Source organism: Entamoeba invadens (assembly GCF_000330505.1).
Source record: "Entamoeba invadens IP1 unplaced genomic scaffold scaff_1105074726215, whole genome shotgun sequence".
Taxonomy (NCBI): domain Eukaryota; phylum Evosea; order Mastigamoebida; family Endamoebidae; genus Entamoeba; species Entamoeba invadens.
This window is the reverse complement of record NW_004440347.1, coordinates 238409-260237: the sequence shown is the minus strand read 5'-3', so window position 1 is coordinate 260237 and position 21829 is coordinate 238409. Positions and strand designations below refer to the sequence as shown.

At 31.2% G+C, this 21829-nt stretch overlaps 5 protein-coding genes across 5 annotated transcripts; 3 read left to right on the top strand and 2 right to left on the bottom strand.

Moving 5' to 3' along the window:
* Positions 1–3173: 3173 nt before the first annotated feature.
* EIN_455430 (hypothetical protein) lies at positions 3174–4650 on the top strand (the record flags this gene model as incomplete). Its single annotated transcript, XM_004256446.1, has 2 exons — positions 3174–4539; positions 4613–4650. The coding sequence occupies 2 exons, from the start codon at positions 3174–3176 to the stop codon at positions 4648–4650; spliced, it is 1404 nt and encodes a 467-aa protein (XP_004256494.1).
* An 813-nt stretch (positions 4651–5463) lies between these two features.
* Positions 5464–6774, bottom strand: EIN_455420 (hypothetical protein; the record flags this gene model as incomplete). The annotated part of the gene is made up of 1 exon (XM_004256445.1): positions 5464–6774. The coding sequence occupies one exon, from the start codon at positions 6772–6774 to the stop codon at positions 5464–5466; it is 1311 nt and encodes a 436-aa protein (XP_004256493.1).
* A 3562-nt stretch (positions 6775–10336) lies between these two features.
* Positions 10337–12469, bottom strand: EIN_455410 (hypothetical protein; the record flags this gene model as incomplete). Its single annotated transcript, XM_004256444.1, has 1 exon — positions 10337–12469. One exon carries the CDS (start codon positions 12467–12469, stop codon positions 10337–10339), a length of 2133 nt encoding a protein of 710 aa, XP_004256492.1.
* Positions 12470–16052: 3583 nt separating this feature from the next.
* Positions 16053–19571, top strand: EIN_455400 (protein serine/threonine kinase, putative; the record flags this gene model as incomplete). Its single annotated transcript, XM_004256443.1, has 1 exon — positions 16053–19571. One exon carries the CDS (start codon positions 16053–16055, stop codon positions 19569–19571), a length of 3519 nt encoding a protein of 1172 aa, XP_004256491.1.
* Positions 19572–21014: 1443 nt separating this feature from the next.
* Positions 21015–21829, top strand: EIN_455390 (capsular polysaccharide phosphotransferase lcbA, putative; the record flags this gene model as incomplete). The annotated part of the gene is made up of 1 exon (XM_004256442.1): positions 21015–21829. A coding segment is annotated over one exon (815 nt), but the record flags the coding sequence as incomplete, so codon positions are not given.

Genomic DNA, 21829 nt, shown 5'->3' with positions numbered 1-21829 from the left:
GTAATAATAATCTGCATTAACCAATCTGAACGTCAATATAACATTTTAAACAACTGCGTTGCTAATAAATAAACAAACCATAAAACTTATACTCACCCACATTTAAACACCCTCAATATGTTTATTCAGTTGTGAACACGTTGTGTTTTGTCTTAAACCCTGAAAATACAATTAAATAATAACAAAACTATTAAACACCGTCAACTATTTATAATGGTTTAATTATAACAGTTATTACTATTGATTCATTTTTTAACTTTAGCTGATTATTAAAAACACACAAATTCGTAATTTGTTTCAAATAACCATTGATATAATTAAAATACTATTAAAATATTAATATGTTGGTATCGTTACAAAAAATAATTACTGATTCTTTTTAATTTGTTTGCATTGTTTTTCATTGTCAAATTCAAATCAAAGGGGTTGGCCTAATTTATGAATCATAAAACCTAGAAAAATGCCAAATTTGGGCTCAATAACTCTAAATTAATACATCCGCTTTCAAATTTATACATATATATATCGAAGTTAATAATACCTTATGTTGATCCTCCATTTTAAAATCCACGATGACTCGAATTATTTACATTTGATTTTAATACAAAAGTGCGAAAAATAAAAAAAATATTTAACTCTGAGTTGAATTTTCAAAAAAATAATTTTTGAAGCAGTGTGGGATTTGTTACGATTCGCTCATAAGTCAAAACATTTTTATCACTTTGAAAACTCTTTAGGATTCAATGTTCGTCGATTGTGTAGACAAGAAATTTCTAGATAATTCTTTCAAATGTGTGAAAATGATGTTTTTCAACAACCCAAAGGATTGTCGTGCAAACAAATTTAACAATCAGTGTCCCTCTATCTTACACGTGTTCTCCAAGTTTTTTCGTCACTTCGGCAACTTTCGCGACAAACTTTCTTATACGTTGATTACTTACATCGGTTGTTAACTGTGCAAATAGCGTCCTCTTGATGGAATGGAAAACAGACAATTTTGAAATGGTCGCTTTCAATAAACTTTCCAACCCTCTTTGAAACCCCTTTACAATCCTTTCCAATAGAATTTTTGGGGTATTGTTAATGTCTTGTTGGTGAAATGGTCTTATACCTACTGGATAAAGGTGGTGTGATGTGTTCCGCGCAAGTTGAATTGTCATAAACCGACTGTTGGTTGACAATGTAATGGAATTGTCGTGCAACATTGTTGGGAAATGAGAGGAAAAAGAGATTGGCAGATGAAGATTGTGGATGACTGGTTGTATTGAAGAAATGTGATGTAGTGTGATTCTTTGTGATCTTGTCTCAACAGGTGATCTCATTCGAAAAAGTTGGGTGGAGGGGCGATCATCTTATTCATTCCACTTTTGTGTTTCGAGTTTTTTGATCGTATTCCAAATACTCGTTGGTATTCCTAATACAAAACATAAATTTGAAGTGGGGTTGGTAGAGAAGAGAGTATTATATGCATCATTCATTAATTTGACGAAGGGTAGGATTTTTTCATATCCACCAAATTTTATCTCTCAATCGGTTTGTTCCACCTGTGGCAATTATCGACTTCTACATTAGGAGTGCCGTTTCAAGTGTTTACAACAAGAATCGAACCTTATTTTTCAAACTGTTGCAACACAGTAATACTTCTTTTCGTTCTCTTTATACTTCTTATTAAACAAAACATGCGTTGTAGGTAATACTTGACATGTCTTTAACACTTTGTTCAACATCTCCAGCATTTCGTCGAGTTCTGGTATATTCTTGATCAAGTCTGAAAAATCAAGTTAATCCCATGAACAATACTTTTTAATTTCTCGCTACTAACATCTGACAGTTTATTGTTATTCGGACACCCATCAAACACAGTATAATGGATGTCATTTTTGATACCAAATTTATCCAACAAATCTATGCTTTTTTTCTTTATGTTGTCAGCAGTATGTTTTTTTGTCAAAAACACAGATTTGAAAAACACGGTTTGGGGGGGGGGTCAAATTGTTTTTCAAAATAATGCAATGTGGTTGTGTTGTAGCTGTTCCCAAATTTAGACATTATAACTGTAGAAACACAACTATTGTTTCCCTTCGATCTTTATCTGACTTCCGTTATTAAACTTTTCATTTTATCCCTGTTAACTTGTTTAACAATAAAGTTATGAAAGTGGTTGTTCCACAAAGTTTCACAATGAGGTCAAGGAGTTTGATCAACTCAACAAAGAATGTATTTGTGTTCCGTGTCGGAGAAACATTTCAGGTAATAAAAATAATCAAAAAAGCGTGTTGAACTCGACACTTTTTTTAATAATAATTTTCCAATGCATCAAAATTAAATATATCATTTTCATTTTATTCAATTCATCAATGAATTGAATAAAAGTGAATTCTCATTGAAGACGTTGATTTTTGAAAATTGAGGCCTTTGTGACAAATTTTGTTCTTTTCTTTTCCCTTACAATTTAAACATAATGTGTTGAAAATCAATGTTCGGAACATGGTTCACAGTCTTATTCAAAATTCTTTTAAATAAATGAACTGTCGTTATCGAATAGCATACATTCTTTAAATTATTCAAAATCGTTTGTCGTTTTTAATATAGTTTTTTGTTATTTTAATCAAATAAATATTATAATTTTGTTTTTAATTTATTTTTTGGTTGACGTTGAGTATTTTTTGCCGTCTATCAGAAGGTTTTGGTTATTTTTGTGAAAATTAGTTAAATGATAAAATAAGATTCAAGTTATTCAATATTTTATTCAATTATTTAAATTCGACAAGTCTGATGTTTCTTATTCATCTTATTTATAATTTGCATTTTTTTGTTCAAAAAAGAGATTTTTGTTTTTTGATGTTGAATTGTGTACAAGTTTCAAAAAATGGACAAATTATGTTTGCTTTTATCACCTTCAGTTGAAAAAAAGCAATATCAACATAATTATTACTACACAAAGTCTCTCGATAACTTTGAGATTTTTTCCTCGTGTGATTGCTCAACAAACGTTTTATATGATAATAACTTCAATTTATAATATAAACATTTAATGTGATGTTATTACAAAACAATGAATTAAAAAACATTTTAATATGTGAAAAAAATAATAGTTGTTCATTTATACGATTTTGATTGTGATTTAAAAAATCAAAAAACTTGAAACTATTTAATTTATAATAAGTTTCAATATGACCCAACTTGACACTTATCACATGATGGTAATATCACAATACTTACCATCAATAAAATACTTCGTATCCATCGAACTTGTTTGCAAAAAATACAACGGCAACATGGTGAAGTTTCACAACAACCCAATTTCTTTAAACCAAAAGACTATAAAATATTTTTCGAACATCGAGACACTTAACATATATAATAGATATGACGAAACGTTTGGTAATGACGTTTTCAAGACCACAAAAAAGACAAATACAGCCGACAAAATAAATTTTTTCAAAATCAATGTGTGGTGTGAGGTGAGTTACGACGAATACAAAACTCAAACGAACACGAACATATCATATAAAAACATCAATTACAAATTAAAAGACTATGAGAAGTATGGCCAAATTATACCTAAAAACGTGAAAAAATTGGGTACGAGGTGTTTAACCAAATACAAAAAGCAGTCAATAACAATACCAAATAGTGTAAATTTACTTGAAGATAACTGTTTTTCCAATTGTACTTCACTCCAATTTGTGACACTTCCAAGTTACTTACAATGCATAGAAAATGGCTGTTTTTATTGCGCGTTTTATTTGAAAGAAATAAACATTCCTGATACAGTAACTAAAATTGGTGAAAACTGTTTTGAATGTTGTTACTCCCTTTCTTCCATAAAATTGCCAAAAGCACTTTTATGTTTACCAAATAACTTATGTGAGAGATGCACAAATCTACAAAGTGTAACAAATCCAACAACTGTAGACACGGTTGGATTTAAATGTTTTGATGGTTGTTCGATGCAGTCCGTGCAAATTTTGAATTGTAAATATCGTCTTTGTGCATTCGCATTTTCTAATTGCAAACTTTTGAAGTCTGTGACAATGACTGGGAACTTAGATGAAATAAGATGTTACTGTTTTTCAAATTGTGAGTTGCTTGTTAGTGTCAGTCTACCAGATTGTGTGACTTTGTTTGGTGACCACTGTTTTAATCAATGTAAATCGCTCGAGTTCATTAAACTTCCAGAAAAACTGAATGAAATACAAGTAGGATGTTTTGGTGGGTGTATCAATTTAAAGAGAATTGAAATTGGGAGTAAACTATATGCTATTGGGTCGTGTTGTTTTCGTGGCTGTCACAATTTGGAAGATCTTATACTTCCAAACGGTCTCGTATTGATTGGAGAAAAGTCGTTCTTTGATTGCATAAATTTGAAAACAATCATTTTACCAGAAAGCTTGAAACAAATAAAAGATGAATGTTTTGGTGGGTGCACTACACTTGAAATAACAGTACCAAGCACTCTTGTTTTGATTGGTAAAAACGCTTTTTCAAACTGCAAAAGTGTTATTTATCAAAAGAAAAAAACATCAAAACAAGAGTGTATTGTTATATGAATTTTATATAAAAAAATAATATATTAATTCATTTTGAATGTTATTAATTATAATTACAGCAAATCCCGTCAGAATAGCCGAATGCTGTCGGCCATAAAAAAATCTTTTTATAACATTTGTTTTTAGTTTATTTATAGTATCTTATAATATTTAGAAGATTTATTGCAGTCAAATTATTCAGAAAATAACAAAAAACAGCATTTTTTCAAAACAATTTTATTTTGTTTTAATGAGTTGATCATTAAAACAATCAACTCATACCCGAGTATTAATAATGTCACTTTGGTAACAATAGGTTTGGATTTAATGAAATTAAAAAAGATGTTTTTGTGTTCGTGTCTTGAAAATTAAATGAACTGACTTTGTCCAGTGTTATGAATGAGTTTCAATTTAATTAAATGTAAATGGTTACAAAGTGGATTTTTAAAAGTTGATATCAGGTGTTTTGATCTTTCCACAAACCCAATAAAACGTTTAGGGGGTAAATTCTTAGCAAACATCTATTTTCTTTATTCGTTATTTATTTAATTTAACTTTTCTGTGTTTACTGATATTATCATGCATTATAAAATAAAATTGGTGCCTGTGAAGTTGAAAAAATAAGACAACCATCAATGAAAATAAGTAAGTGAACAACTGTTATTTCGTTTGAAACATAATTTAAAGTCGATAATTGTTATTTTACATGATATTATCAACACATACTAATTACTTGTGTTTTTAAAACACAAAAATGGAACTTCAATTTAAAATGTAATTAATAGAAAGAGTCCAATAAAAATAAAATAATGTGATACTTTATTTTTATAACACATCATTAGACCCTCTGAAATACCAACAGTTGGCTCGTTTTGATTTCTGACGCACCCAAAGAAATCTTTTTGTATTTTACCGTCATAAACAGTGTATTTCACGTCGACGCCATAATGATACAACGCCGAATTGTTATGTGGCACAAAACAGTAAGTTTTGATATCAGCACTTTCATACGCTTTATTTGAGCAATTTTGAAATGCTCCGCCTTTCCAGAAGTCGTTTGGAGTTGTGTTGTTATCTCCAAAGTACAACGAGTGTTTTTCCCATCAGTGCCATTCCATGTGTCCTTCAAAATGTTTTTATTTCCTTTAAAATAAATGTTAGCTGAAATGTTCCAAGTGTTACTCATGTTCTTGTTGACCAGTGCAGCCTCCCATTGATATGTCGAAAAGACGAAGTTGTTTTTGAACTGATTGTTGTACGTCTTTCCTTTGACAAGGCAGTCTTGATGAAAAGCGATTGCAGCACCAGTGATGTTATAGAACACATTGTTTGACACAGTAATATCACTGTAATACCCACATGTTTCACTTTGACCCCAATATGATACCCCATTTGATGCTCCATAAATGAAGTTGTTAGTTATAGTGATGTTGGTTGTGGACACACACTTGATTGGCCACGTCTCAACACCAATTGCGATAGCGTGGTATTGAGAGTTGTTGGTGCATATTGAATGATTGGTGAATGTGATGACATTGTTTGCAAATACAAGATTTCTGGCGTTGTCTGTGTATATTGCAATTGGAAAGACGTCGTGGATGAAGTTGTTTTTGACGACACAGTCTGTGCAGAGAATGATATCAATTGCCTCGCCGTACGAATTCACAATTTCGTTGTTTATATAATTGATGTTTTGTGATAAAGTGGGAATGTATGGATCAATCGCATAAGTTGAAAAGCATTGGCCCCAACTGTTTTTACGGCAGTTCAAGTTGTCCAACACACACCCATCAGCCAAAGAGTCTTTAACAGTGATGTTGACACCCGTAGCATACACTGCCCAACTCGTCGAGTTGAATATTTTTAAGTTACTGATTGTAATATTTGTTGAATTTTCAACAACCACAGAGCGATGATACCCATTACGAACAATGAATGGGCCAATCACTTGTATATTTGACGAGTTGAAAATACTGAACACGTTGTAAGCGCCAATTAATGTTTCAAAAACGAGTTTGGCGTTGAGTGAAGGACGAATTATAATTGGGTTTGTGGGTGTGCCAGACGTGTTTTGAGGAACATTTTGAGGAGGATAGTTGCCTGTCAAAAACTCGATTGTGTCACCTGGAAGTGCAAAAGAACACGCCGACTTGAGTGTTGTAATTGATCCAGTTGGACTCACTTGGATAAATTTTGAGTTGCTTATGAGAAGCAAAAATGAAAATACAACCAAATTCGACATTTCAAAATAAAAAACCAGTTTTAATAGTTTTTTAAATCGACTGAAAATATTCAAAAATATTCATTTCCATTTCAAAAAAATTTATTTTACTTAAATTATTTATAGAATAATAATATTATTTGAAATATTCTGTTAATCAAAACAAACAATAAATAGCTTAAATACAACGATTATTTTATGTTGTATACATCACAATTATTGTCATACTTTCATTACAATAAAAAGAATAAACTCAATGCACAGTAAAAAACCCAATGCAAGAATAAACAATAACAAAAATAAATAACAAAAATTAGTTTGGTTTCAGGTAAAAAAATAAAAATATGACCAATAAAATTAAAAGATTTGTAAAAATCAAAAAGAACTTCCTATTTAAAATAGTCAGATTAAACACGTAAATTAGTCAATTTAAAAGATGAAATTGTAACTAAAAAACATCTTAACATGGATCGAGGTCTTAACGGATCTCTCCTTGTTAAAAACAAAAAATCGGGTAATTTATCACTTAAAAGGTTTATGCCTTTTTCCTTTGCTATGAGTTCTTTCTTTGAGTCTGGAATTCAAAAAAGTCACTGAATGGCTATTAGGAGACGAAACAATTGATTTGCCTTTATGAATTAACGACGGCATCTGCGTCTGGTGTAATGGTGGTGTTTTAGATACCGGTTTGGACTTTTGAGGTTCAATATCCGGCAGGGTTTGATCACATTGAAAAGAAGATGTAGGCAAGTTGTTTTTCAAAAGTGAATTGTTATCACTTTCTTGATAAATAGGTTGGATAGCATATTTATCAATTGGTTTACTTTCACTTGGATTGTCTGATGTATCTATTTCTAAAAATACTTCAGTTTCCATTGGTAATGACACATATTCTCCAACAAAATTTGTGGTATCGGGGATTGTCAAAGATGTATCCATAAAAACTTGTTGTGTCAAAACAACATTATTACTACAAATGACGTGTTGTTCATGACATATTGCTTTATCGACATCAATCTTTAGTTGTTGAGCTCTTCTAAGGTGTTTTGGTGGCACCACTTTGACCTTGTTTCTCAATTTTGAGTCTTCTGGTACAACAATCAAACTTTCGTATCCATCGAGAGTTTTAATTGTCGGGATTTCCTCGACCATTCTTTTGGAATCTTTCAGATCTATGTATGCGTAATACTGACCATCTTCTCCTAAACGCGATACAATTCCCGCTCTCTCAAAAGAATTGATTATTGTAACTGGGTCAAGTGCCTTGTTGACCGACTTAAGAATGGTTATCAACTTGTTTGAAATTGTAGACCCCCAAGATGCTCTTTCCTTTTTAATCAACAAATCACCATAACCTGGTCCAGACAAACAGGTTTCTTTGATGATCTTGGTCATGTCGTCCTCTTCTTCTTTTTCGATTGACTCAAATACACGTTCTTCGTGTTCCAACAACCTTACGATCGAATCCAGACTGTCTACTAAATTTTTTGTTACTTTGGTGTGTATGTTGTTGGTTAGATTGGTCAACTGTTGTTCTGTAAACAGTGAAGTTTCTTCTACGTTGCACCCATTACAAACAACACCAAATGGAACGTCCTCGTACTCTTTGGTTTTACTTGGACAAGTTACAATGGCATCTGCTATCGAAGTGAGTAAGGTTTTGAGTTGATTCGCTATTCCACTGGGGAAGATACCAAGGCACTTTTTGCGCTTAAACTCTTCTGCCATTTCAAACAATTAATTGGGCAGCAACTGTGGAAATGATATTTTTAAATGATGGATTTGGTCAAATGCACTTTCATTTTCATTTTGGATATTTGTAGGTACAGTGTCGTTTTTAAAGGAGTTGACACTCTTTGTTGTTTTGAATACACGTTTCAACGATTTCATTTCTCTTTTGACGGATCCAAATGCAACTAAGTCAAGTGGTTGGCACAGGTGACTGGTGTGTGGAACCAGATAATGAACCACAATGTTGTTTTGCAACAAGATTTGTTTAATACCATCATCAACGTGGCATCTACAATTATCCAAAATCAGTATTGCATATTCACTATCATGGTATCCATTTTCCATTCTGATCTTCTTGACTCTTGAAATGAACACTTCTTGTATCCACAACATAAAGATTTCACTGGTAACAAAACCAGAAGTGTTGCAATACAACTTAATGTTTCTAAAGTATTTGTTCAAAACTGTACTGTAATGAACTTTATCAATAACACAAGATTCGTTGATTCTTTCACCTGCAAGACTTATACATTCAATCAGAGTGGTTGTTTTTGATTTTTGTCCATTGGCAACACGAATTTTTGTATTGACTCCTTTGGGTACCATAGCTCGTGTGTTCTTTCGACTTGATTCTTCAGATGTTCCCATCTCGTCGACATTAAACAACATTTTGTCTTTGATCTTGTAACTGTTCAACTTTTCCGACAACTGTTTATAATTATCAAGTATTGGTTGTGGTGTAATGTTGATTCTCTCAATTTCATCGAACTCCATTTCTGATGTTTCTAAATCGAACTCTCTTTCGAGTATTTTTCTCATTGTATCACTTTGTGGTCTTGTTCCTTCTAAATATTCAACAATGTCACAAAACATTTGAATAGTCAAAGCAATGTTTTGATTGTTATATTCGACAATAACGTTCTTAATAACTGTTTTAGTGGTTCCAGAAAGCAGTGACGGCCTACCCGGATTTCTTTGACCAAACTGTTGATCTTTCTTTTGACTTGATATTTGATTGGATATTAATCCTCTTGAACCCCCGAAAAATGCGCCCACGACACCTTGACTAAAATGTTTTGAAGTCATTTTGTTAATAAAAATGACTTGCTCTCTGTAGAGTTTAAATGAAAACAGTTTTTCTTTCAATGCGGGTTTGTTCATGATGAAACAAAACAACTTTAATGCTTGGGTTGAATCACTTCTCGAAATACTGTAGTGGGAGTTTGGCTTGGCATACAACATCCCAGATTTGAATAAAGATTTTCCAATTCGCAATTTCAATTCCTGTTCGTTGATAGAATTCAATGGCTGATTGGATTTTGTTTTGATATCTTCGAAATTGCTCATTTCTATTGCGTTAAAAGGAATCAAGTCAATTTCAATGTTCAAAATATCACTTTCATTAATTTCAATAAGTTCGTTGCTGTTTTCAATTTCCATTATTTTTATTTTTTAAGAACAGTTCATTTTTAAAAACGTAAAAATATTATGTTATAAATTTTGTTATTTATAGTTCTTGCATTTGGTTATTTCTTGTGAATTGGGTTTTTTATGTTAACTGTATATGCTATTTTATTCGTTTAAAAACAACTCAAAAACGTTATAAATAAATAATTAAAATTGATAATTTTAATTTTGTAATTTATAAAGTTAAAACTGTTATTAAAAAAATATAAAATAACAATTTTTAAAATTTGTTTATGTCTTTTACATATAAGCCGATATTTTGAATATGATCATTTTTCATTGAGACTTTTGTTGTAAACAAAATACAACTTGCATATAAAATGATGTGTTACGTTATTTGTTAAGGTGATTTTTTTAAAAGACAAAATATAAAAAAGATGAATTATCAAACGAGTGCTGCTATGATTTTATTGACCAAATCTTCGCCAAATCCGAATTGAGCAAGATACTTCATTGCCTTTTCTTCAAGCAAAGCCCACTCGACTTTTCTATCGGCATAATACTTCCTGAGTATTGCGATTGCTGTTGCTGTCGTTACACATTTTTTGTCGACTTTTTCATTCACAAATTTTGCTTCGACTGTTTTGGCTTCTTCAAAAACAGAGACAACGTCTTCGAATCTTCCATCAAATTTTTGCTTGTTGATCAACAAGTCATACTTCTCATTTATAGTCATCACTTTCTTTTGTTCAACTCTTTGTTCCTTTTCACGCTTTTCAGATTTTTTACAAGAAGACCGACACTCCCTCTCGACACTCCCTCCATTGTGTTGTTTTGAAGAGTCGCGTTTCTTCATTGCAGCTGCTCTCGATTGTTCCAACGATTCACTGTCGCACATCATCATTGGAGCTGCCATTCTCGGTGCCATTGGAGCTGCACAACACTTCTTCATTCTCATTCCACCACCAAAACCGCCTCTATTACCGCCATACATCATTGGGTAGCATTGAATGTGTTCGCTTTGATTGATCTCAACTTTTTTGACTGCGTCTGTTTCTACTTTAGTCGACTTGTCTATCGCAACAAAAGTTGTGTATTTAGACAGGACATTGTATTTTAGTGACAATTTCACACACTTCTCTTTCTCCTCTTTCGACTCCAACACTTTCAATTTCTCAAACGCTTTAAATTGTCCCAAAATGGTGTTTTTGACTCGCATCTTCTCAGTGGATGTCAATGTCACTTTCTTCTCTCCAACATTTCCAGTCAACGTCCCCTCAGTTTTTGAGTCACTTGTTGTGTTAAAGAACGCAAAAGTCTCTTTGTTGAAGATCCCAACAACTTCTTCACTCTTCCCGTCTTCAAAAACTCCATTTGTGAGTGTCACTTTCCCACCTTTGATTGCAGGCAACAAGATCTTGTTGGTAATTTCTGAAAGTTCTTTTCGCAAATTTTCGGTGTCTCTGACTACAACAGAAATGCCACCACCCACATTTCCAATGTCTTTGATTAAGTCTGAATCGACGCCGTCGCCAAGTCCAATGCAATGGACTATCGCCTTTCCTCTGTTGTCTTCTAAATATTTGAGAATCTCAATCTTCTCGTTGCGCCCAACTTGTCCGTCTGTCAGCAAAATGACTTGACTCTTCTGTGCCATCGCACTTTTCAGTGGTTCCAAGATGTTTGTACCGCCATAGTTGCTTTCAAATTTCTCGACAGCTTTCGACGCAAAGTCAAAAGAAGTCTCGTCGTATTTCTTGAGACCAGAAAACAGCGAGTCAAATTGTGACCCAAACGAAACGATGTCAAATGTGCTGTCTGTTGGAAGTTGTCGCAAAAAGAGTTGTAAAGCACTCTTGAGAGACGTGATGCCTTTGCCATACATACTTCCAGAGCGGTCACACACAAAGATCGCATCGACTGGTCCAACCTTCTCATCACTCACAAATACAGACAAGCCAGTCTTCTCCTCGAGATCTTCATCGTCTGTGATGTAAATCCCATTCCCAATTTTACCGAGTGGTATCGTTGTGATCTCACTCAACTTCTTTGTAAATGTGCTTTTGGGTGATGAGGTGTCGCCAATGTGCTCTATCGTAACTTCCGCATCAGTTTCGTCTTTCACAGTTTCAGTCGATGCAAGTACTAAATCATCGTTGATAACAAGAAGGCGTGTGACGTATACGATTTTACACTCAGCTGTTTTGGTTGTGTCCAAATTGCCAAGTGAAAGAACGAGAGTGCGATCGTCTGTTTTCTGGATGTCTGAAGTCGAATATCCAGAACTTTTTGCGTCTGCTATTTCTTTCTTGGCAGCTTCAATCTCTTTGAGCGACGAGATCACCTCTTTGTCGTTCACTTTGTACGAATACCCAACTACAGCACTCTGATTGTCATACGCAAAATTAATTGAAAGGTCAATTGGTGTTGGGTTTGTGTTGGTCACAAAGTGTGTTGCTGTCACTCTTGCAAAGCACCCAATCACTTCAATGTCGAAATTGATTTTTGAGAACTTGACAAGAGTGGTCTTTTGTTCTTGTGGTTTTTGTTTGTTGATTAGCTTGAAGTAAAACAACATCTTCTTTTGTCTTTAAAAGTTGTTGGAACTTTATATTCTGAGTTATGAGGTTTTGGTTTTTATAAAAAATAGAATAATTGTTTATTAATTTGAGTGTGATGTTTTGAGTTGAAGTTTATTTAATCTATATTATTTTAATATATTATTATAGTATATTATTAATACTTTTTAAATTATTTTTGGTATTTTTTTATTGTTATTTTAAAATATTTCACAATATGTGGATGATAGTAAATAATTAGAAACATTAAATTAGCTATTGTGAAATAAATGAATTGATTTTTATTTGTTAGAATATAATTATAATATAGACTTAATTTAACTATTTTATCATCATAATTCAACAAAATCTAAACATAAAATAAATGAGATGCAATTTAAAATATACAATTTTCACAAAATGACTATCATTAATAACAAAAAAGTCAAACACTCAGACAGCATACCAATATTCTTAATTTTAATTGTGATAATACAAAAAACAACAATATTGTTTTTTGAATAATTTATGCTAGTTTTGTGCAAAACATTCAATAAAAATAAATTCAAGTTAAATGTAGTGATGGTGTAACCATTTTATGTTTGTGGTGTGACGTCAAAAATTGTCGGTGAATAATTTCTTTTTTTGTTATTGTAATTACTATGATTATTACAGCGACATTTTTGGCTGTTTAATTTCCAACTAACATTGTTCTGCGTTGATATGTTGATATTGTAATTTTTAAATACACATTGTAAAAATCGTGTTTGACAATATATGGGATTTTTAAAGTTATTCATGGATATATTTTTGAGTGTTTCATATATTCTTGTTTTTGTTTATTCGAGTCGTTTATAATGTGGTCTTTTTAAATTTAATATGTCAAATTTGTTGTAAGTATAGTAATTTCAATTACATGTGCAAAGAGGGTGTTAAATGTGTGGTGTAGTAGTGTTGTAGTAATCATAAAATGTATAATTATATCTTACCAAAATCAATGTAGCAAAAAGAAGAAGTGTTATTAATGCAATAACCAATGTAAAAACAAGATTTGTATGAACTATTGTATATATCTACCAGTTTTTATAAATAAATTATGAAACGTGTAACAGTCAACATTTATGATTTATAAACTGTAAGTGTTGTATAGAAGAATTTATATGACAATATCTGTATTTAAAATGTGACCTGAAAATAAATTTTTGTGAATTGAAATATATATTTTTTTCACGTTTGGTTGTTTTTTTTTGTTAATTTTTATTTGACAGTGTTAAAATTTTTTAATCAAAAATTGGTATATAACACAATCAAAATTTAATAATATTTGACATTTATAATAACATTTATTTTGACACAGTCATAAATCTATTAGTTGTGTTTTTTGACATTTCGTTATATTAATGACTGTGTTATGTAATTGTTTAAAATGTATTTATATTGTTATATAAATATTTGTAAATAAATATTTATATATATTATTTTATATTTTCATAAAAGTTAACAAAATCATTAACACTTTCACAACCCAAAACTTTTTTATAAGAAGAAAAATAAGTAAAAAAGAAATTGTCTAAATCATTTTTTTATTATTTTTATTTCAAAACCCCTTTCTAACCCAAACCGGCCAATAGTCAGTTTTATTTTACTTAAAATAACTAACAAATGAGAACTCAATTTATTAAGATTGATCAAAAATAATCTTTTTGGATAAAATTTCATATCGCTTTATTGTGTTTCAACATTTAATATAAAAACGCTACATCGTCAATCCACTTTATGACAAACAATGTCAAATAGTCACATTAACAAATATAACGACAATATAAACACCAATATCTTTATAATCAAATGACAATATACTTTTTTATTATAAAAAACAACCAAATATATTAAACCATCATTAGACCCCATTTTTCTTTCTAATGCTTTGCTCTTGTTTTGCACAAACAAACTCATTCATGTTTATTTGTGTGACTATAAAATATACAATTCAAATTTGAGTTGATAAAAAAATAAATAAAAAATAACAAAAATTTGTTTTGTGTATAAAGGCAAAAAAAGGGTTTAGGTAACAGAAAAAAATAAAAACTTATTATTATTACGTTTCTGTTTTGAACGTGTTAAAATTTTTTAAAAAATTATTTAAAAAATGTTTTTATTTATTTTGGTATAAAACTATAAATTTTATACTTTATACTGGAACAGGTAAAATAAATTTTACTTTTTTTTCCGTCAACCTTAAAAATCATAACATTTTCAAAATAATTTTTAAAATAATTAAAATTAAACAACAAAAAAACAAAACTGTAAATAAAATGTTTTTTACATTTTTTATTTTTTTAGTTTGTTAGATTAGTTTTACTTACTTGTTTGTTAGAATAGTAAATATACTAAAAAATTAATAAGTAACACAAAAGTAGTTTTTGTCGTTTTAATGGTCTATTTTTATCTAATTATTCTTTTCAGTAATTTTGGTTGTATATTTTTAAACCATGTCTTAATATTATGTTTGTGTTAAATGATTAACTCAAAAATGTGGTTATTTATAAACTAATAATTTGTATTTCATCGAAATTTATCAATAAGGAATTATACAACAAAAAAAATATTGGTTGATTATAAAGTAAACAAACAGGAAATTATTCAAATAAATAACAGTTTTGTTGTACAATTATATTTTTACACCACTTTAGTGCACTTTTGTTGTGTTAAGCAACCTAAAATTTAACTATTAAATTAATTAATTTTAAGTTAAATTCAATACTAACCATATCTAATTTTTTTTATGAAAAACAAAATTAATGATGAAACCAACATCTTGAGTTGAATTTTCATGTAAAACAAAAATTCTGTAACAATTTGGGTGTTTAATAAATATAAATTCTTTGTTATATATATATATAAAAATACAATAACGTTTGTTGTTAATATTAAATAGTTCTATCATAATGAGTTATAAAATATTGTTAAATAAATGGTTTATTAATTATAATTTATAATAAATTAATAAATAAAATATGGTTTTTAATATGATGAATTATGGTTGTGTGTATTATTTAATAGAAATAATAATTGTAAAAAAGTCTCAAAAGATAATTAAAGCATCAAACTCTTTACATTGAATAGTTTGAGAGTATCTAAAAAATACAAATATATATGACAAGATTGTTTTTTATATTTGTGTTTATTGTATTAACGTTATCGACATGTCCAGAAAGTATAACGGAAGAAACTAAAATAGACATTGTCTTGGTTGAGAATGATGCGTGTGAATATGCCGAGTCGGTAACAATTTCATCCATTAACTTACAAATGACGACTGGCTCGATTTTGAAAACAGAAAAAAATTTAGAACTTTCAGGAGGACAAATCACACTCGAAACAAATTGCATTTTAAATGTTTCTGAATTGTTTAAATTGGAGTATGAAAGTACATGTAATGCAACTGGTGACTCTATTGTAAATACTAATCAATTGGAAATAAGTTCTTCCATTTTGTATTTTTCTGACAATTCGAGAATTTTGGTGAAAGGTAATATAACTTTAAGTGGTGGTGCATCCCCAACTACACTTTCAGGAAAATCAAGACTTTCTTGTTTAAACATGTTTTCAAATAAAGTTGGTAGTCAAATTACCATCAATGAAAATTCACACGTTGAGTTGCTTGGTGCTTTTATTTTTAAATTAACTAAAGATATTTTCAAAATATCAAGTTCAACACAACGTATTAATTTTGTATCAAAATCGTTTGAATTAACAAGAGAATTTAATGCTGATAATCGAAGTACAATTCAAACCGAGAATCTCATTTTAACTTTGATAGACACATTTAAAGTCTCCACAGAGAGAACAATCAAAGATCTTCCACTCTTTTTTGTATTGAACACAGTTACAATAACTGGGTTTGCTGCTTTTCAACACGAAGGCGATTTCGACTTTTTATACACAAACAACACACTTGACACGACATTGTACACAACCCCATTCAAAGTACTTTTAGAAGGTCACCTATTACGGTATGGTGCTTCAAATAAGATATATTGTCATGTAAACCACACTGAAGACACACAAGTGCCATATTACATCGAAAGTTATTGCCCACTCACTGATGCATACATCACACCCATTGACACTTTTTATCAAATGAAAGTCAAAGTAGATACGCCAAAACAGAATTCAATTGTTAAAAGCGCAGAAAACGAAGAAAATGTGATTGTAATTGGAAACCAAAAATACGATTTGTCACTCACTGATTTTATTGAGATTGAGATGGAATCTGACAAACTAATAGTTTTAGATAATTCTACAATCACAAAAAACATATTTCTTGTTGCAGAAAAAGGGTTTGAATACAATAACACGTCGTGCAAGTCGGGGTACTTCCAAAACGGGATATTCATCTGTCAAAATCATATACCATGTATTGATGGTGGTAAAACCACCGATTGGAGATGTGCAGCATGTCAAGTTGTGAATTGTGTGATGTGTGATGGTGACAAAGGTAATTGTATAAAATGCAAAGAGAATTTGACATACAATACCAAATCAAACACATGTGAAGAATACACAAACTGTCTTTCATTCACAAAAGATAAATGTCTTCGATGTAAAGATGGTTTTGTGTTTGAAGGTAACAATTGTGTTGCCATCACCGAAGACAACGGAAATTGCCAGATAAAAGTCGGCGTTCCGTCAGAGTGCAGAATGTGTGATATAACAAACACGACACTGATCAATACCAATAGCGTTTGCAGTGTTGTCAACAGCAATGTTGCTGTTCACAGTCTTTCTAATGTGGTTGAATGCAAAAATGGGTTTTATGTACAAAACAACACTTGTAACGACTGCACAACCGACAACGAAGGAAGTTTGTTGTGTTCATTCAAAACCACGGAGAAGTGTGATGCGACGTATTATGTGAAAGAAGATGGTAGTGTTTGTGTCAAAAACGAGTGCTCAAGTGGAATAAACAACGAAGAGAATGGGAAGTGTGCACCACAAATAGACAACTGCGTGAAGTATGTGAATGGTATATGTGTCGAATGTTCTTCAAAGTACTCATATGATGGCGATGCGAGTTGTGTTGACCCATCAAAAGTTGATGTGAACTGTGGAACAGCAACTCCGGTTGGGTGTATCAGGTGTGATGGAAATACCTTCCTGAATGTATTGACACACAAATGTGACACGTGCAACTCAAATTGTGAAAGTTGTTTGAATTCGACGATGTGCCTGTCGTGTGTAGATGGTTTCTTTTTGAGTGACCACATCTGCAAATCGAATGACGCGTTGAATGACACTTGTGCACGAAAGGTGCCAAATGGGAATGGCTGTTTGGAGTGCAAAGTTGGGTATTACAAGAAGGGAGCTGATTGTGCACATTGTGATGTAAAATGTGGCGAGTGTCTGACAGAGAACTCATGTATTAAATGCAATGTAACAAACTACAAAACGAGTAATGGTGATTGTCTTCCGCGCTCTTCGATAACGACGTGTGCCGTTGAAGTGACTGAAAGTGGTTGTTCATTGTGTAAAGACGGGTATTACACAGTCAATGGAAATGAGTGTCAGAAGTGTGTTGAAGGGTGTGCAAAGTGTTCAGAACCGACTCGGTGCACATCGTGTGATGACACGTTTGTACTCAAAAGCACCATGTGTGTAAGTTATTATAACATCACAAAGTGCACAAAAACAAAAGACTCAAAATGTTCGTTGTGTACATTTTGGTATTCACCGAGTGACGATGGCACGTATTGTTCGAAGACGGCCGTGTGGTGGCTGATACTTCTTATAGTTGTCATTGTCATTTCAATTCTCGTGTTGGTCATAGTGTTGGTCTTCTTTGTTATGACCAAATTCAGTAAATACAGAAAAGATTCAAATGAACTCACACTCTTCAAATTGAAATACACAAATATGACTTTTGTTGAAATGGCAGATGGTCTGACAATTCACACCAAAAACGAAGGATTTTTGATCACAGATGATGACTTGGACGAAGACGAAATTGATGTCAACAAAGAAATTAAAAATCTGTTTTCTATTGGCAACACAACACCCCACCACGTGAAGATTCAATTCACCACAAAAAACATTGAGAAGTACAATATTAGTATTGAGCCACAGATAATAACAATTCCTCCAAATTACGGGTGCGAGTTCAGTCTCTTTTTGACGCCACTGTGCAACTCGAATATGGAAAGTAGTTTTGTGATCAATTACGTCATCTTCTCAAGTGACGCCAAAACATGTACACATCAGACGGACTTCAAGTACATCACTAAAATATCAACACGACTTGATCCAGAAAGTTTAATTGAGGAGAAGAAACTCGGCGAAGGATCGTTTGGTGTTGTCTTCAAAGGTAAATTTGGAGGGAATACAGTTGCAATTAAGAAGATGAAAAACGCCACCGACGCAAAAGACCAAATGGCTGAATTTGAGAAGGAAGTGTCAATGCTGTCAAAATTCCACGACGATTATATCGTCCACTTCTATGGCGCTGTATTCATTCCTAAAAAGATATGTATGGTCACTGAATTTGCTGAGTTTGGGTCTGTGTTGGATATGCTGAAAAACAAAGAAGCAAAAGACGTCGATATGAAACTGCGTATCAAATTGTGTTTAGACGCAACAAAGGGGATGTCCTATTTACACAAAAACGGGATCCTCCACAGAGACATCAAGCCAGACAACGTGTTGATATTCTCATTGAACCCAAATGATGTTGTGAACGGCAAATTGACTGATTTTGGGTCGAGCAGAAATATTAATATGATGATGACTAATATGACATTCACAAGGGGTATCGGAACACCAAAATACATGGCACCTGAATTGCTTAATGGACAAAAATACAAAACGCCGTCAGATATTTATTCTCTTGCAATTTCATTCTTTGAAATCATTGGATGGGCAGAACCATTTGCTAAAAGTACATTCAAATATCCATGGGAAATAGCAGACTTTGTTGGGAAAGGAAATCACCTCACTTACAATGAAAATTTTAGCATTGAAACACAAGAAATGATTAATAATATGTGGGATATCGAACCTCAAAAGCGTATTTTATGCGATGAAATTGTGAAAAGACTCGAAACCATTTTCTCTAAAATTCAATAAAAATGTTTGTGAAAGACGAAAACAATTAATTCACTGTTTTTGAAATTTGTTTTGATTGTTTAAAATACAATGTTTTAAATTTTTTAATACTAAAGTCTATCTAAAAATGTTTTTGCTTGTAAAACGTTGTCCATTTGACAAAATTTTACACAAAATATGTTGAAAAATTTAGGAATTGGGTAAAACGATCAAATCCCGGTAAAAATTATGAAACGATGTTTTGGGATTGTTTCGAATCGTTTCCCGAAATATTCCAGTTTTGATGGTCCAAAAATGCCTGGACAACGTTGGAGAGTGGACAACGTTTTCAGACTGACTATAAATAAATTAAAAAAGTTAAAAAATACAAAACTTATTTTTTAGTAAAAATTTTTTAATAAATTGTTTTTATATTTATTATAAATTTTTTGTTTGTTATAACTGTTTTTATGTGCTTTTTCATGGATATTAACTTAATATTTAGCTCAATAATTATGGTTTGACAAAAGCACTTTTAATTAATTTTTCATAATAGTCTTTACTAAAGATAATAATTTTTCTACAACTTTTATTTAACCATGCAATAATTTAACACTAAACTGGGATTATTTTTCAACACATACAAACTTTGGAAAAAACGACCAGCAAACTATAAATATGGTTTCTAAAAACTATTTTATGGGTTTTTTAATAAAAAAAAATGGAAAAAAAAGACAAAAAAAACAAAAAAAAATTGTTTTTTTAGATGTTTACAATAATATTATTTTAAATGTAATATTTTTAGAATTCGTTGAATAGTAAACAAATTATACTTAAATAGTTAATAAAATAAAAACAAAGAAATGAGTGTAGTTTTATTCGAATTTTGAATTAATTTTTAAAAAATCTAATTTTTACATAAAAAAATCTTATATTTCGGGAATTTATAATAAAAAAACAACACTCACTTTTTCGATTGTTTCTTGTTGTGAATGAATTTATAAAAATTGGTTTTTTGAGACAAAAATTTAAACACCAAATAAATTTGTCTGTAGGAAAACAATAGTAATGAAATAAGTAAAAACAAATCAAATAAAACCTATTTGACAACTCAAAAGCCAATTGGTTGTTATGTATTTAATTAATACAATATTCTTATTCTCTCTTTCATTTTTTCTGTTCTTTTTGACAACAACTATATTTGTTCCTCAACGAATCGACCGGTTTACAATTCATTACAACGTATTTGGGATAGTCCATGTTGACGTTCCCGAATTAATGGCTGTCCAGAAACCGATCTTTACACCCTCTTCACTCAAAACATTCAATACTGTTTTTTTAAACGCAAATCCGGACTATTTTATCAAAGCCAAGAAAGAAGAAGAAGAACTGTTGAAACTCCTTAATTTTAATAATACAAAACTTAAAAAAGAAGAAAACGGTGAAACAGCAACAAAAAATTATGAAGAAGAAAAATTTAATAAAATGACTACAATCGAACAAGAGAATTTTGCAAATCAAGAGCTCAGTTGGTATTTTAGAAAACACAAGAAGTCAACGAAACGGTATACTCCATTTAACAGTAAAGATTTGGAGAACTTACCGACAGAATGTAATGGTAAAATAGATGCTTTGTGGTTGTGGGTGAACGGGACAGACCCGACGTGGATCACCAAATTAAAAAAATTCACCAATTCCACATACGACCCAAACAAGTTTAGAGACTACAACACTTTGTTGTACTCTTTTAGAAGTGTCAGAAAGTTTGCGCCTTATATAAAAAATTATTTTCTCGTCACGGACGACCAAGTACCAAATTTTCTCAAGCGTCCATTGAATGAAACTGTTTACATACTCAAAGACGGAGAATATACTTTGGAAGTCGTTTCTCACCGAGAAATAATTAATAAGGAATTTTTGCCTGTGTTTAGTAGTGATAACTTGGAATTGCATTTGCACAACGTGAAGAACCTTGGCGAGTGTTTTGTGTATTTTAATGACGATGTTTTATTGACCAGACCAATTCCTTTAAATTACTTATATCATAATAAAAAAGTTAATATTTATATTACTGGTAACACTGGAAATGCTCAATTAGCGAAAACGAGAATATGGGATAATGCTACATTCAACACAAACACATTCATTAATCGGAGGTTTATGTTTAATAAAGAGAAAAAACACTATTTCCAAACACACGTAGAAATCATTATGAGAAAAAGCGTTTTAAAGTTGATGGAAACGGAATTCAACGAGGAATATCGAAAACGCGAAATAAATAGAGTGAGGAAGTTAACTCG